The sequence below is a fragment of the Protopterus annectens genome, chromosome 15.part0 (assembly GCF_019279795.1).
Source record: "Protopterus annectens isolate FY-2018-M chromosome 15.part0, PAN1.0, whole genome shotgun sequence".
Taxonomy (NCBI): domain Eukaryota; kingdom Metazoa; phylum Chordata; order Ceratodontiformes; family Protopteridae; genus Protopterus; species Protopterus annectens.
Window position 1 is genome coordinate 752535153 of NC_056749.1, and position 14843 is coordinate 752549995.

Genomic DNA, 14843 nt, shown 5'->3' on the forward strand with positions numbered 1-14843 from the left:
ACCTGCATGCTTATGGCAGATCTTGTATGCCTCTGCTTACCTGCATGATTGTGGCAGGTCTTGCCTTGTGTGCCCCTGCATACCTTTATGCTTGTGGTGTATCAGGTGGACCATTGCCTGTGCATTTGACTGGTCAACAGCACAATATGCTCTGAACTAATATGGAGTAAATATTCTCCATTACTGTGTGCTGAGCCAGAATATGAACCCTGCTGTACGCCACATGTAGTAATATGCACATGTGTATCAGGTGGACCACTGCCTGTGCATTTGACTGGTCACTGCCTGCTTACAGCACAATATGCTCTGAACTAATATGGAGTAAATATTCACCATTACTGTGTGCTGAGCCAGAATATGAACCCTGCTGTACGTCACATGTAGTAATATGCACGTGCGCATACACACACACACACACACACACACACACACACACACACACACACACACACACACACACACACACACACACAGAAACAGGCTAAGGAGTTGTAGTACTGCAACCCTGATGGCAAACCTACACTAATCAGCAGTACAGTTCAGGCTTGTGCAGTTGTGAACACATGTGCACAGATCACTGCCAGTTATCAATCAGTAACTACTGTATGTCTCAATTGTCCAGATTTTTCACCTCATATTTGTGGTTTGCTCCTCATAAAATTTGTGTTTTTTTCAGGAAAATCACCGAAGACTGAAGTCACTAAATAATAACACACATTTGAGTTTCGGACTTAATATCATTCAGAAAATGCATGCTAAGAAAAGTCCTGTCATTTTCTCAACTTTCTACGTTTATAAGAGCACTATCAAAATCTGTCCCTATTTTTGGCACTTTGTCCCACATTACCTTAGGCTTTGTCTATATTTCTTGCTGTAAAAAGTTGAGAGGTATGACTCTGACATTTTCTGATTCTGTGCATGGTCTAGTATCGCATGTTTGACTTACAGTCATTGTCCACACCAGTTCATTTATTACCTAATAAGGGGTATGACATCACGTGGCACATAAAGCAGCACCTTCTTTAGTTCAGAGTTCATCAGGGGTGCCTTCTCTATGAAATCCTCATGACTTCCCAAATGAACTGCTCTTCTCCCACATCTCAAAGATGTGCATACAGTAGGTGAATTGTCCATGTGTGTGTGTGCATGAGTGTGTCCTATGATAGGGTGGTACCCCATCCCAAATTAGCTCCTCGCAGTTCTAGATCCCTCATGACCCTAAACTGGATTAAGTGGGTAAATGGAAAATGAATGCCCTAATGGAACAACACTGAGCATTATCACCAAGCAGAATAATATCAGGTTTCACAACATAACACAGTATGGCAACAATAAAGTCATCCATCCTACTATCGCAACAGTATGGATATATGGATAACAGATGGACAATTGGGACAACTTTTATATAGCTTTGATTCTTTGGTTTGTGCCATTCAAGATACAAGCTGCCAGAAAAACCTCTGACGTTGTTTTACAACAGTACCCCCCCCACACACACCCCCACCCAGATGCGCAGTAGCAAGGCCCACCCAAACAGCACCCAACATTTCACACATGGCGATTCTTTTCTCTAGACCTGAATAAACATGAAGACAGTTCAGCAGTCTGCATGATTATTCATCTGGTATTTCTGGCATGCGATAAACACACAAAAGAGAGCATTTTTAAGTAGATGGCTGGTTATACTAACTAGCATAATATAAGTGTGTATTTTACTTATCCTAGTACTTATGTCATACTAAGTAAGTTCTGTTTTTTGTAGATTTTAATACACTGTTTAGCATGTGCAAAGTTTATGCAATCTAGAGTTTAATACTCTAGCTCACAAATATTACTTTTTCCCCTGTTCTTTTAATCTGTTTTGACAAAACGTGCAGATATCCTACACATACTGTCTGCAAACACATGGTTTTCTGATGAGCTGATACTCTAGCTCACAAACACAACTTTTTTCCCCTCTGCTTTTTAGGGGAGCGGAGTGAGCCCCCCTGCACCCTCCCATATATATATATAAATAAAACCAACTCCAAGATCGCATTACTTTTAGGAAGACGGTAAACTATGACTAGCCAATGAATATTCATGATGTCACAGGCAAATCTGCACGACATGTCAGTCATGCATCATTTGCCCGTTACATCATAGCCAGGGTCTATATTAAAATCGCGAAAGCTCACTTTCGCGAATACAAACTGACACATAAATGTCGAACTCCAAATACAGTGAAGGACAAGAAGCGTGAACATTACAATGTCGAATGTATTCCCGGAAGCAACAGTGCCACACAGGTAAGGTAAACCCAACGTAACAAACCTGAAGCAAAACACTATTTAAAACGTTTTTGCAGGAGGGCAAGCCCCCCTGCACCCCCCCCCACTTAAATATACCAACTCTGAGACCACACTACAGTGGGGAAAAGGATTTATTTCCTCATCCCCACAATCACGCTGCTGGCCAAAAAAAGGTCGTTCGACATTCCGGATTCGCTTTATTCGCTCTTTGCTGTATTTGGAGTTCAACAGCTATCAACGGCTATAAACAAACTGTACAACAAAAGAAGGAAGCTACTGCAGGACAAAGCCAAATCCCACAAGGGAAAGGCTTCCCTGATCAGCACAAGTAAAAAACTACGTTCTCTCATAAAAACATCTAAAGCAAACTTTGAGAAAAAGATTGCCAAGGATACCAAAGACAATCACAAGGCCTTCTTCAATTATGTCAGAACCTTGGGAGGAAATTCTCAGATATGCTCTGAGCTAGTACACAATGACAAAAAATTCACTGACCCTACTGACATTGCCAACATTCTGGCAGATAGGTTCAGTGCAAATTTCTCCCCTCCCTCACCCCCTAAAGATGAAGTAATTATCCCTGCTGAATGTAACCTACCTGTCATCACAGACACACAGGTGAAATCAGCACTCAACAAGGCAAAAAACACAGCATCTATGGGACCCGATGGTATCCCCGGTTGCGTGTTACGTGAACTTCAAGATGAACTAAACCCGCCCCTAAGAACTCTATTCAATCTTAGCCTCACTACAGGATATGTACCTGAACACTGGCGCACAGCAACAGTGGTCCCACTCCACAAAGGGGAAATTCTACTGACCCTGGTAACTACCGCCCATAAGTTTGACCAGCCTGGTCTGTAAGGCTATGGAAAGAATCATCATGGAACTCATAAATGGCGACATTGGGGATCTGCAGACCCTTGATCCCACACAGTTCGGATTTGTAAAAGGCAGATCCTGCCTCTTAAACCTGGTTGACTTCTTCGAGACAGTCACTAGTGCCATCGATGAGGGCAAGGCTGTCCACACTGCCTACTTGGACTTGGCTAAGGCCTTTGACACGATACCACACTCTGGCATCATTGACAAGCTCAGCAGCCTAAATGTAAATCCATATGTCACAAGATGGGTAGCAAACTGGCTAAAAAGCAGAAACCATAAGGTTAAAATTGCTGGAGCCATGTCAGACTCAAAACCAGTCACAAGTGGTGTCCCACAGGGCTCAGTCTTGGGTCCACTCCTATTCGGCATTTACTTCTCAGATGTGAAAGCAAATATGGAAGGATTATGGCTGACAAAGTTTGCAGAGGACTGCAAACTGGGTGCCATAGTTGATTCACCCGCTGACACACACATCCTACAGAAAGGTCTCACTGAAACGGACAACTGGTGCCGGAATCATGGCCTCAAACTTAACGCCAAAAAATGTATAGTCATCCCCTTTGGGAAAAACAAAGTACCCACAAATTATCACGTAGACAATAACCCACTTAATACGGAAGAAGTAATCAGAGACCTGGGGACTCAAGTCGACAGTGACCTCTCCTTTGACAACCATGTTGCCAAAGTGGTCAGAAAGACATTCTACCTTGCCCATCTCATCATGAAGGGATTCTCATCCAGATCAAAGGATGTCATTGTACCTCTATATTCCTCCCTTGTCAGGCCCATGATTGAATATAATGCTCCATTTGGGATGTATCTCACCCGGCACATGCAGCAACTGGAGAGACCCCAGAAGTACCTCACCAAGAGGATCATAGGTCTCAAACATGTGCCTTATCCAGCTAGATTAAAGAAACTCCAGCTCTATTCAGTAGCATACCGCCTGCTCAGAGGTGATTTGTGCCTAACATACAGGGCCATGTCCAACCAGGAATTGATGGACATGCTCCATCTCAAAAATCCAAATCCACCAGAACCACACGAGCTAAAGATTTCAACCTCTGCACAAATTTGAATAGGACATGCTGGAGGGATAGATTCATAACACAGAGGTTACCCATACTCTGGAACAAAATCCCTGTTCATGTGAGACAGAGCCCTTCATTGGCACTGTTCAAGAAAAATCTCGATGCATGGATGGGAGATCGCAAGTTTACCCCGGGAATCACCTCAGTGTCACTACTAGACAGAGGTATAGTTTACTAAATAATGGGGTCCCACATGTGTCACTACTAGAGAGGCGCAATTATATAGTATGGGGTGGTGTAAAGCCACATCACTGTTGGCTAGGCTTATAAATGCCCCCGGGCAGATAGCCTAGTACACTACTATGAAACTATGAAACTATGAAACATTTCTGTGTTGATCAGTTTGTATTCACAAAGGTGAGCTTTCGTGATTTTAATATTGACCCCATAGCCATTAGTCATGCCACTTCCATTCCTGCACAAAATGGCCGGGGGGGCTACTGTTGTAAAACATTGCCAAACCTTCTTGCAAATGGAAATTTAGGGTAGACATTATGCAATATATGTGACTAATAAATAATATAATATATAATACAATAAAATATGGCTCTAGGTGATTTGGTCGTGTTGACCAATGTCACCAAAAGGGGCATGGGTAGTTACTGGTGATAAGTGGGTTGTGAACCCAGCCTACTCTGACCTACATCAGGAATCCATGCTAATGGTGGGAGGTGTGTGTGTGTGCCACTATTGGCCAGTGTGTGCCTGTCATAAAGCCCAGCAGCTCTTGGTCAATAAGCTACTGGCCAGCCGGTATCTAGTTGCCCAGCCTGGGTTACCTGGGATAGCTCTGTTGAGTGAAAGCTGGATGTAAAACCAATCAACCTGCCAAACATGAACTGAAAATTGCTACATTTAATGTAGGTTCACTGACAGGATGCAGCTTGGAAGTGGATGACATGATGATACAGAGGAGGCTGGACATTCTACGTATCCAAGAGACAACATGGAAGGGCAGTGCAGCAGAGCCACTTGGCTTGGGATACAGAGTCTACTGCTCAGCAGGGGGACAGGCTAGAAATGGTGTGGGAATTGTGGTGAGGGAGAGGCTTCAAAAGACAGTGAGGGATATCATCAGAATTACTGACAGACTCATGGCAATCAGACTTCAGTGTAATAATAGGGCAGTATTCATAATCTCAGCTTATACACCACAGCAGGATTGTGATAGTGAGGAAAAAAGTGCATTCAGACAGCAGTTGCGGGCAGTGGCGTGGCTAATGGGGGGGGGGGTGGCAGTCTGCCCTGGGTGGCACTTTCTTGATTAACCTGCCCCTTGGTTGGCACACATTCAATAAGAATGCTTGGTATATGAGCCCTACTTTTCTGGTAACTACTGCATTTTGTTACAGTTTGGGAAGAAGTTACTGTCTGGAATGGGTTATATTGCAAGGAGCACCATACTCAACGGTCCCTGACTTTTACTCAAATTTTAGCGCCATCCTTCTTAATTAACGAGATGCTGTTTTTTTTTTTTTTTGGCCTGGCGGCTGAGACAGAAAGGCAGAAATCAGGTGATGCCGTGGTGGCTTTCCATTTGGCTGAGCTGCACATCATAATGCACGCACAGACGCAGCAGCAGCAGGCCAGCAGGCAGCCCTTTGATGGTTTGCACAGTGTGGGAAACACAGCAGGAGCAAGACTATACAAAAAGTACAGGTAAGCATGAAGTCAAATATCTGACTGCATCTAAGTTCCTACTGCATATCATTCTGACTTTTACCATACCTGCTAGTGTCAAGGGTCTAGGAATATGTGTCATGAGGTAGCAGCCAGGATGGCAATGAATGGATAAACATAAATGTTCTAGACGTATTTGATGACTAGACAACATTTAGGTTTAGGTATGAAGATGCAGTAGTCTGCTTACTAAGTTGGAATATACAGCTCATCTCAATTTTAAAGTGGTCAGATCAGCCAAGTGGTCACAACTTACTATCAAGCTTTACCTTTTACTGGTTCCGTCTGTCACTTATACCCTGCTAAAGCTTAGCATTCAGTTCTTAAATACTGTTACACACTGCAACTTTGTCTCAGTTTGACAGGTCAATTGAAAGTACTAAGATTAAGAGAAATATGCAGTACTTTTTTGTAATATTCTGGTTTACAGTGCTTATTTCATTTTTATACCACCTTGGCCAAACAGGAAATAAAGAGCAGTATTTGGGAAGCATTAGATGTTGCACATATTGTTTTATTATTTACATTCTGAATGCACCTGAGGACGTGAGGATTGTGTGCACACTTTGCTATGATCATGCCTCTGCATTTAAGTAACAAGAAAAGTGTGACATGTAAAGCAGATTTCCCATCTCTATGTATCTATTTTATGTAACTACATGACATGTTGCCAAGGGCTGAGCATGTTCCAATGAGAGGGGATCCAAGACACATTGGAAGTATCATATCCCCCAGTTTTCTTTTTTTTTTTTTTTTTTTTTTTTTTTTATCAGTTTGGCCAACTTTTTTCCCCAAAGTGGTGCCATGGCATGGCTTACTTTGGACTCCTTTTCTTTAGATGTCATTTTACATGAGTTACTGGCATGGCAGGACCATCCTTTTGGCAGGTTATCTTTTTTGATCCCATTTGTTTTGTCATGAGTCACTCATCAGTTAATTGCTTTGTATGGTAAACTGCATTGTGGATTTCTTACTATTTATATATATATATATATATATATATATATATATATATATATAAAATGGGTTTCATACACTAGATTGAATTTTCACTAATTCGAAATAATGGATGGAATGCTCACTGCAGTGAAAGTGCACTTAATCGAAGTGCACTTACGCAAAGTTCAGTACAACGAATGACCCGTGCCCTAACCCTAAGGTCCATGATGACTGCAGCGCAGTGAAGGACATAGCAATGTCCTCCACTATGGTGTGATAGTCATGAACCTTAGGGTTAGGGCAGTTAGGCAGGGATAGCTTTACTAACTATCCCCTTACCCTAACCTGTGCCCTAACCCTAAAGGCTGTGACTATCGCACCATAGTGGAGGACACAGCTTGTTTTTTATGCCCTCCACTGTGCTGCAGTGTTTTCGGTGAAGTGCACTTACGCAAAGGTTCACTTTCGTTAAAGTGAACTTCCGCAGAAGTGAGGCTTCCTATTACAAGTTCGAAGTAGTGAACTTAAATATAGTTAAAAATTAATTCTTATTTGTTTGCCTAGATGTTATTTTCACTTTTTGTATGACTATGAAGTGTAGTATGTCTTTTTTTCTGAGGGGGGTGGAAAACTTCAAATCAGCCCCAGGTGGCACAAACACTAGCTACGCCACTGGTTGCAGGACCTGCTAGATAAAGCAGGACAACATGAATTGATGTTGATAATGGGTGACTTGAATGCATATATCGGGACAGATAGAACAGGATATAAATAATGCCTGGGTCCACATGGGTGGGGCAACAGGAATAAAGAAGGAGAAGCCATTTTAGACTTCTGTCTGGCAAATGTCTTGATAGCAGCCAATGCATGGTTCAGAAAGAGACAGTCACAAGATCACATACAAGAGTAGCCAACATGCAACTCAGGCAGGCTTCTTCCAATAAGGAAAAGGCACTGAGGTAGCATCCATGACTGCAAAGTCATCCCAGTGAAACAGTCGGCCCACAGCATAAACCACTGGTTGCTACAATCAGCTGCAAGCAGTGGTCAGAGAAGGCTCTAAGATCAACAGAGACCAGGCTGAAGACCTGTAAGTTGACTGGAGAGAAAGTACAACAGTTCAAGGAATTACTCAGAGCTCTAGCACCCCAAGAAGTGGAAAAAACAGGAGGGAGTTGAAGAAGAATAGCTGTGCCTCAAAACAGCAAGTGTTAGGACTACACAACAGATATGTGGCCAAGCCAGGTATGGAAATAAGGTACATAAGGAAAGCTGGTGGTGAAATGCAGAAGTCCAGGAAGTGATCAAAAGAAAGAAGGAGTGCAGGAAGAAGTGGGAGATTGAAAAGACCAACCGGGCTAGGAAGGAATACTGGTTGGTAACAAACAAGCCAAGAAAGGAGTTGCAATAGCAAAGAATAGGCATCAGAGGCACTTCTATGGCACACTAGTGCAGCGGTAGTGTTGTCGCCTCACAGCAAGAGGTTCTCCGGTTCGATTCTCGGCTGGGGTTCCTTCTGTGTGGAGGGTGCATGTCCTCTCTGCGTCCGTGTGGGTTTCATCAAGGTGTTACGCTTTCCTCCCACATTACAGAGACATGCATCTGGAGAGCTTCTTCCCAGGCCTCCACTGCAAATTGGCTTTGTTCCAAGTCGGACTTTCTCAGTTAACAAATGTTAAAAATTCTACCAGCTTGTGAAAAGTGACTGAACAACTGGTACAACAAAACTACATCAGGTTGCAAGGTAAATAAAGAAGATAGTAAGACACCCTTCTTAAGGGATGACAGCAACAACCTGTTCATCAGTCCACAGGACATCAAAGGCAGATGAAAGGAGTATTTTCTGAATAAAGAATACCTCACAGAAGCTGTACTTCCCCATAAACAGCCTACAATGAGAGAAGAAGAGGAGCCCACCCTAGAATTAAGAATAGTACTAAGGAAAATGAAGTCACTGTCAGGGAAAGCAGCAGGGTCAGATGAGGTCACAGCAAATATGATAAAGAGGCTGGGTGAGATAGGGAAGTAATGGATCCTGAGGGTACTCATAGCAGTGTGGAGAGAAAGGTGTATGCCAGATGACTGGAGAATAAGCATACTCATGCCAGTGTACAAGAACAAAGGGGGCATCCACAACTGTGGGCAGTACAGAGGCATCAAACTCCTATCACACTGCATGAAAGTTCTGGAGAGGGTGATCGATAAACAGATTTGCAGAGTAGTAGAATGTAAGATGGAGATGAGCAGTTTGGATTCCAATCAGGATGCAGCACAACTGACCCAATGTTTGCAGTGAAACAGATAGTTGAGAAGAAGCTAGAGATGAGGAAAGAGTCCAACTGGGCATTTCTAGACTTGGAGAAAGCATATGACAAGGTCCCAAAAAAGCTGATCTGGGCAGTACTACGGTGGTTCGAAGTTCCAGAAACAATGGTAGAATTAGTGCAGGCTACGTACAAAGACCCAATGACTCAAGTATGAACAGTGTTTGGTCTCACAGAGGGGTTCCCAGTGGGAGTGGATGTACACCAGGGTTCATCGCTGAGCCCACTGCTGTTCATACTAGTGACGGACTACATCAGCAAACAGGTTGGAGGGGACAGATCAACAAAGTTACTGCATGCAGATGATGTGGCATTACAGGCAGACTCTGAGCAAGAACCTCAGCAAAGGATAGGGGAATGGAATGCAAAACTGGAGACACATGGGATGAAACTAAGCACAGATAAGACAGTGGTAATCTCAGCAAACTGGGGAAATCAGAAGAAGCTGAGAATTGAGATAGAAGGGAAGATAGTGGAACAGGTAAAGAACTTCAAGTATCTGGGAGGGGTGGTTGAGGAGAAGGGAAGTCTGAATGAAGAAGTCAAAGCTAGAATCAGGGGGACATCAGCCAACTGCATAGAGTCTCATGTGTAGTCTATGACAGAAAAATGCCAAAGAAGCTGAAAAGTAAGGTGTACAAAACAGAGGTATGACCAGTACTACTGTATGGTACAGAAACCTGGGCAGTAAAGGCAGAACAGTTGAAGAAGCTAAACGTGATGGAAATGAAGTGCCTGAGAAGGGTGGTAGGATGCACAGTGTGGGACAGATGAGGAAATGAGGACATAAGAGCAGAACCCAAAGTAGCTCCAATTGCAGAAAAGATCAACAAGAACAGATTATGGTGGTTTGGGCATGTGCAGAAAAGCAGAAGACCATCTGGTGAAGACGATTTGGAACAGAGAGGAAGAAGGTAAGAGGAAACAAGGATGTTCGGCAAAGAGATGGGTGGATTGTGTGAAAAGATCTGTGGCAGTCAGGCATGAATGTAGAAAAAGGCAGGAGTGTGGCACTGAACCAAGAGAGATGGAGACAGTTAACATGATACCCCGACCCCCTGTAGAAAATGGGAAAAAGGGGGCTGATGATTACACAATATAAATCTGTATCAAGAGTCTAAGGTTTGTAGCATTGCTTAGATGTAAACAATCAGAAAAGGAAAGCTGTGCTGCAAACTCTGCCTGGCCTACCAAAGTAGGTGCAGCAGACATGTCTGATCGCATGGCAGTACTCAGTCCCAAGCCAGTTACTGCCCTTTAATCATCAGGCCAGAGTTCTTCTTTACTTTCTAATTCATACATTTTCATTTAATAACTGTCAAAATGAGCTGAGTAGGGCCATTTTGAGCAAAACCTAAGATATGACAAGAATGCAATTACGATAAGAACAAACACCAGTATTGAAACAATATTAAAGCATTACATGGAAACTGTATACCACTAAGAGAACACTGCTAGGTGACAACTTGACCATTTTTAGACATATTTACAATATGAACACATATACACCAGTACAATAACAATATTAAAGCATCACATAGAAACAATCTACAGGAATAAACACTGTAAGGGGAGTAACACAGGGTGAACAGATTACCATTTTTAGGGGAATCAGTTACCGAGAAATTACCACCTTTGCACAAAATTCAGCTTAGGGAGTAATGGTATTAGTAAAACATTGTGACCTAACAGACTAGGGCTGTCACTAAAGATTAGGGGGCTTGTAACGGGGAATACTTCACTCCTGCTTCTGAACCCGTGACATTAAATGGAATGTGAGGGCATACAGATGGAACATAATCTCAGTGACCACATGGGTTCGATGAATCCATGAAAGGGTGCCTGCAGTATGAAGTGGAGCAATGGGTGAAATCAGGTGAGATTAAATAAATTTTAAACAATTGCACAGGAGGTGAGACATGACCAGACACTGATAATAAAAGATTCCTTTTGATAATATGATGCACCAATGATCTTGCTGCAGAGATAACTGTTTTGCAGATAATGGGATGCCCTGTGCTCACCTATGTGGCGAGTAAGAATAAGTAAAAATTGGGAAACTCTTATGAATGCTGGACTGTATGTGCCACAATACAAATTAAAAACCTAATGGTATCTTTGAGATAAAACGGAAACATTGGAGGGCTGAGTCCCTTCCCCTGTACTGCGTGCTACTGAGGAATCAAATGAATACCTGATATTACTAAACAACCAACCAGTCTAACTCTTGCATTGTTTCTGATTTGCATTACACCACACATACAAGTCCAACATTCAAAACAATTGCCTAAAGCTAGGCCAATATTTCTGTAATGTACTGCACTCGAGATGACAGAATGGCTTCTTTTTCTGCTGGATTATCTGACTGTTATAAACTGGCTCAGTCTGGCAGGTATGGTTCTGACTGCCAGGTACGGTTAGGTAAGAATGTCCATACATTTACTGATATGATTTACTACCAAAGTGAGTCCTATAAGACAAACCAGGTCTACTCAAATAAGCTTGGGCTGGCCAACTCACCAAGTTTTCCAGTCTGGCTTATTCAAGATCTATTTTTAAGCTCCTACTATAGAGTAAGAACGCCTGCCTGTATTGTTTATTTTTTTTTGTTAATCTTATTCAGTTTTCTAATGGGATAATAACCTGAAAAATGAGAAACACACAAGTAAAAAGCACAGTAGTGGTGCATTACAGAACATATAAACTTCTGCACTTTGCATTTCCTTACTTACCTGATTACTGGAACATATAAACCTCTGCACTTTGCATTTCCTTACTTACCTGATTACTGGTCCCAACTGAAGCATGTGCAGAAGCAAAATCAACGGTTGATCACGACTCAGGTCTCGGTGAATGAACGTTAGGGCTAACTGGATTAGTACTGATGGAACCACCATGAACAGAATTGTCAATGCCAACCAGAATGTATCCTCCTGTCGGCTATACAATCCACATAACACTCCGGCTGCTATTACTTCCGCACAGAACAGGAGTGTGCTAATCGGGATGGTCACAGGGAAGTGGACCTTGCCTCCAGATTGAACCACAGCCTCACTCTCCGAGGAAGTACGCTGTTCAACTGCCTCTCCATTAATACCCTCACGCTTCTCCATCCTGTTGACAATAAAGCTGCCTTCCAAAGCATCAAAAAATCTTTAGACAGTGTTGCTTTCAAACCTGTCTTAAACTTGAAAAAGTAAGCTTGGATTCCTTCACTTGACTATTCAGCTTCATTTGTATATCTGATGTGCCCTCACAAATTCGCTTCCCTAATTTTCCTTCTTGTACCGAGCCTTTGTATTATAATCCTGCAAGACCAGTGCTGACCTCTTGCAAAGCATTTCACACAATATAAACCAACGCCCATGAAGGTACAACTCCAGTGTTATTTGCGGCATTAAAAATTAATCATGGAAACTAGTTCAGCTATGCAAAAATCATACTGTTCACAGTGGTGACATGAGTGAGAAAGCAGTGCTAATCTTACATCTCTGTACAGACTACTTCAATAAAAGTTTAATCCAACTTCAGAATATCTCAAAGGTCTCTCCGTCTCTCAGCAGTTAAGTCCTTTTCACTTTTTAATCATTTTTATGCATCTTCTTTTGTTAATGGAAAAAAAAATTCCCACACATTCAACTCAATCTCTTCCAGAGTGGGAATGAATATCTTTTCTCTTTCTGTTTCTCTAACACAAAAGAAAAAAAACAGACTGTAAACAAGAATATTTTTGAACATGTGGTTAGATTAACCCCAACCCCTCCCCCACCACTCTCTGGGAAAATAAAGCCAGAGTTCAGGAAGGTAGACAGTGCGTGGCTGCTTCAAGCTAAGTTTCATGCAAATCAATTACTTCTTTTCAAGGCAAATAAGAATAATTCCATCTTTCAAAAAAAAAATGTAACTAACAGCTTGGTTAGTAACACACATCTGTAACCCAAAAGTAAAGTTAATCTTTTTTATTTACATCTTGGTCAATACTACAATATCATGCAGTATGTTCATAAAAAAAATAAACCTTTTGGTACTAATTTACTAAAGCAGACAAACCTGTTGATCTCATGTCTCTGAATGCATTGGAAGCCTCTGCAGTTTTGCAATGCCTTGTAGTTTGGCGGTTGGTGTTACCAGCTATCATGTGTCCATGACTGGCTCATCCCCAGCAAGAGCGCAGTCTCCACCCTGGGCTGTTCAGCTGTTTGAAACAACGTAATGAAACTGTTTCACATTTAGTAAACAAAAACAGGCAGCCAGCCAAGCAGATCCTTGTTATATACACTCATGATCCTCTGGGGGGACTGACATCTCTTGCAGCTGTGATATGAGGAATCATATGGAGTCACCTCCTCCCCCGAAGAAGCACAGTCTAAATGTAGAACAGAAAAATCTGCTGCAACTCAATGGGAACCTCAGACTGTAACATCATTCATTATGACTCTTTTCTGCTTTGATATACAGTAACAGATGAGAAGGACCTGGGATGTAAACTGATGATCTCATGTCGCTCCGTGTTACCAGTTAAGCACTCTGACCCTCCACAACTTCAGTGCAATTGCTGAGCAAACAGGTCCCTCCAGATTTTTTTTTTTTTTTTGGTTTGTCTCTCAACTTTCAGGCAGTCTGGTGTCTGCCAGGTCATAGAGCACTCTGGTTTATACTCCTTTATTATATCAGTAAAAAAAAAACATTAAATAAATGTTTAGAACACATCTCATAGATAAACTGCAGCATTTATAAGGCACACGTGCGACCTCCGTCTTTTGGGAAGCTGTTTACATTTTTGTTTTAACAGCCCTACGCTTTCTCAGTTTTAAGTGATATGGTTTTGTAAAGTAACTGAAAAAGTGCAAATAGCAGGACAGTGAGTCATAATAAACAATAACAATGACTGGGTCTCTTATCCTACTTACTTGGTGATTTAGTTAACTAAGCATCATTCTAGATAGTGAAATCTATTTACAAAGTAAACGCAGCAGAAAATGAGCCCTTTAAGCCACTGACCCCGATACAACAGCTAAGATTACAAAATGTATATAATGCAACATGCTAGATACTGGAGATGAACTAAGTCAGTAAAAGCAGACTGGCAAGACATATTTTATGCCTGTGAAATGTTAAATTAATTTTGGTCAAAAAAATCATACATTTAACACTGTAGTTTGAAACTGCGGCTTATTCAGCTATTTCATTATATTTTATGCTTCAATTCCTGGATGTTTAAAATATCATAATACCCCTTGTTATAAGGTCTTCTAGCAAAGGCTGGGGAAACTCTTATTAAAAACTGGAAAAAAAAACATAACTCCACCCTTTCAAGTGCTCTTAAATATAGCCACTGCTTTCAGTCAAAAAGAAATAGTGACAAAATAAGGTCAAGCGCTACAACTTCTGCATACCTCTCAATTAAAGAGATCTGGACAAAGCCAAAAATAATGGGGGATCAAAGGCCCAAAATTAAAGGTCAGATTTTAATCATTACTCTATAAACTTGAAAAAGCTGGTAGAATAACAGGTTTTGCATTACCATGCATTTTTTGAAGATATAAAGTCTGAAACTCAAAATGTCTGTCATTACTTAGTGACTTCACTCCTCAATGATTTGCCAGAAAACTACATGTTTTATCAAAAATAGA

The 14843-nt window shown here is 41.7% G+C and overlaps 1 protein-coding gene across 1 annotated transcript in view; it reads right to left on the reverse strand.

The window, feature by feature from the left end:
* Window positions 1–13768, reverse strand: part of LOC122790047 (membrane transport protein XK-like) — a 236911-nt gene extending 223143 nt beyond the window's left edge. The window contains exons 1-2 of the mRNA XM_044057613.1: window positions 13261–13768; window positions 11992–12898 (exon numbers count right to left, since the gene is read on the reverse strand). Coding sequence (XP_043913548.1) covers window positions 11992–12323 — 332 coding nt within the window. The 5' untranslated portion in view covers window positions 12324–12898; window positions 13261–13768. The remainder of the gene's footprint in view (window positions 1–11991; window positions 12899–13260) is intronic.
* Between the last annotated feature and the right edge of the window lie 1075 nt (window positions 13769–14843).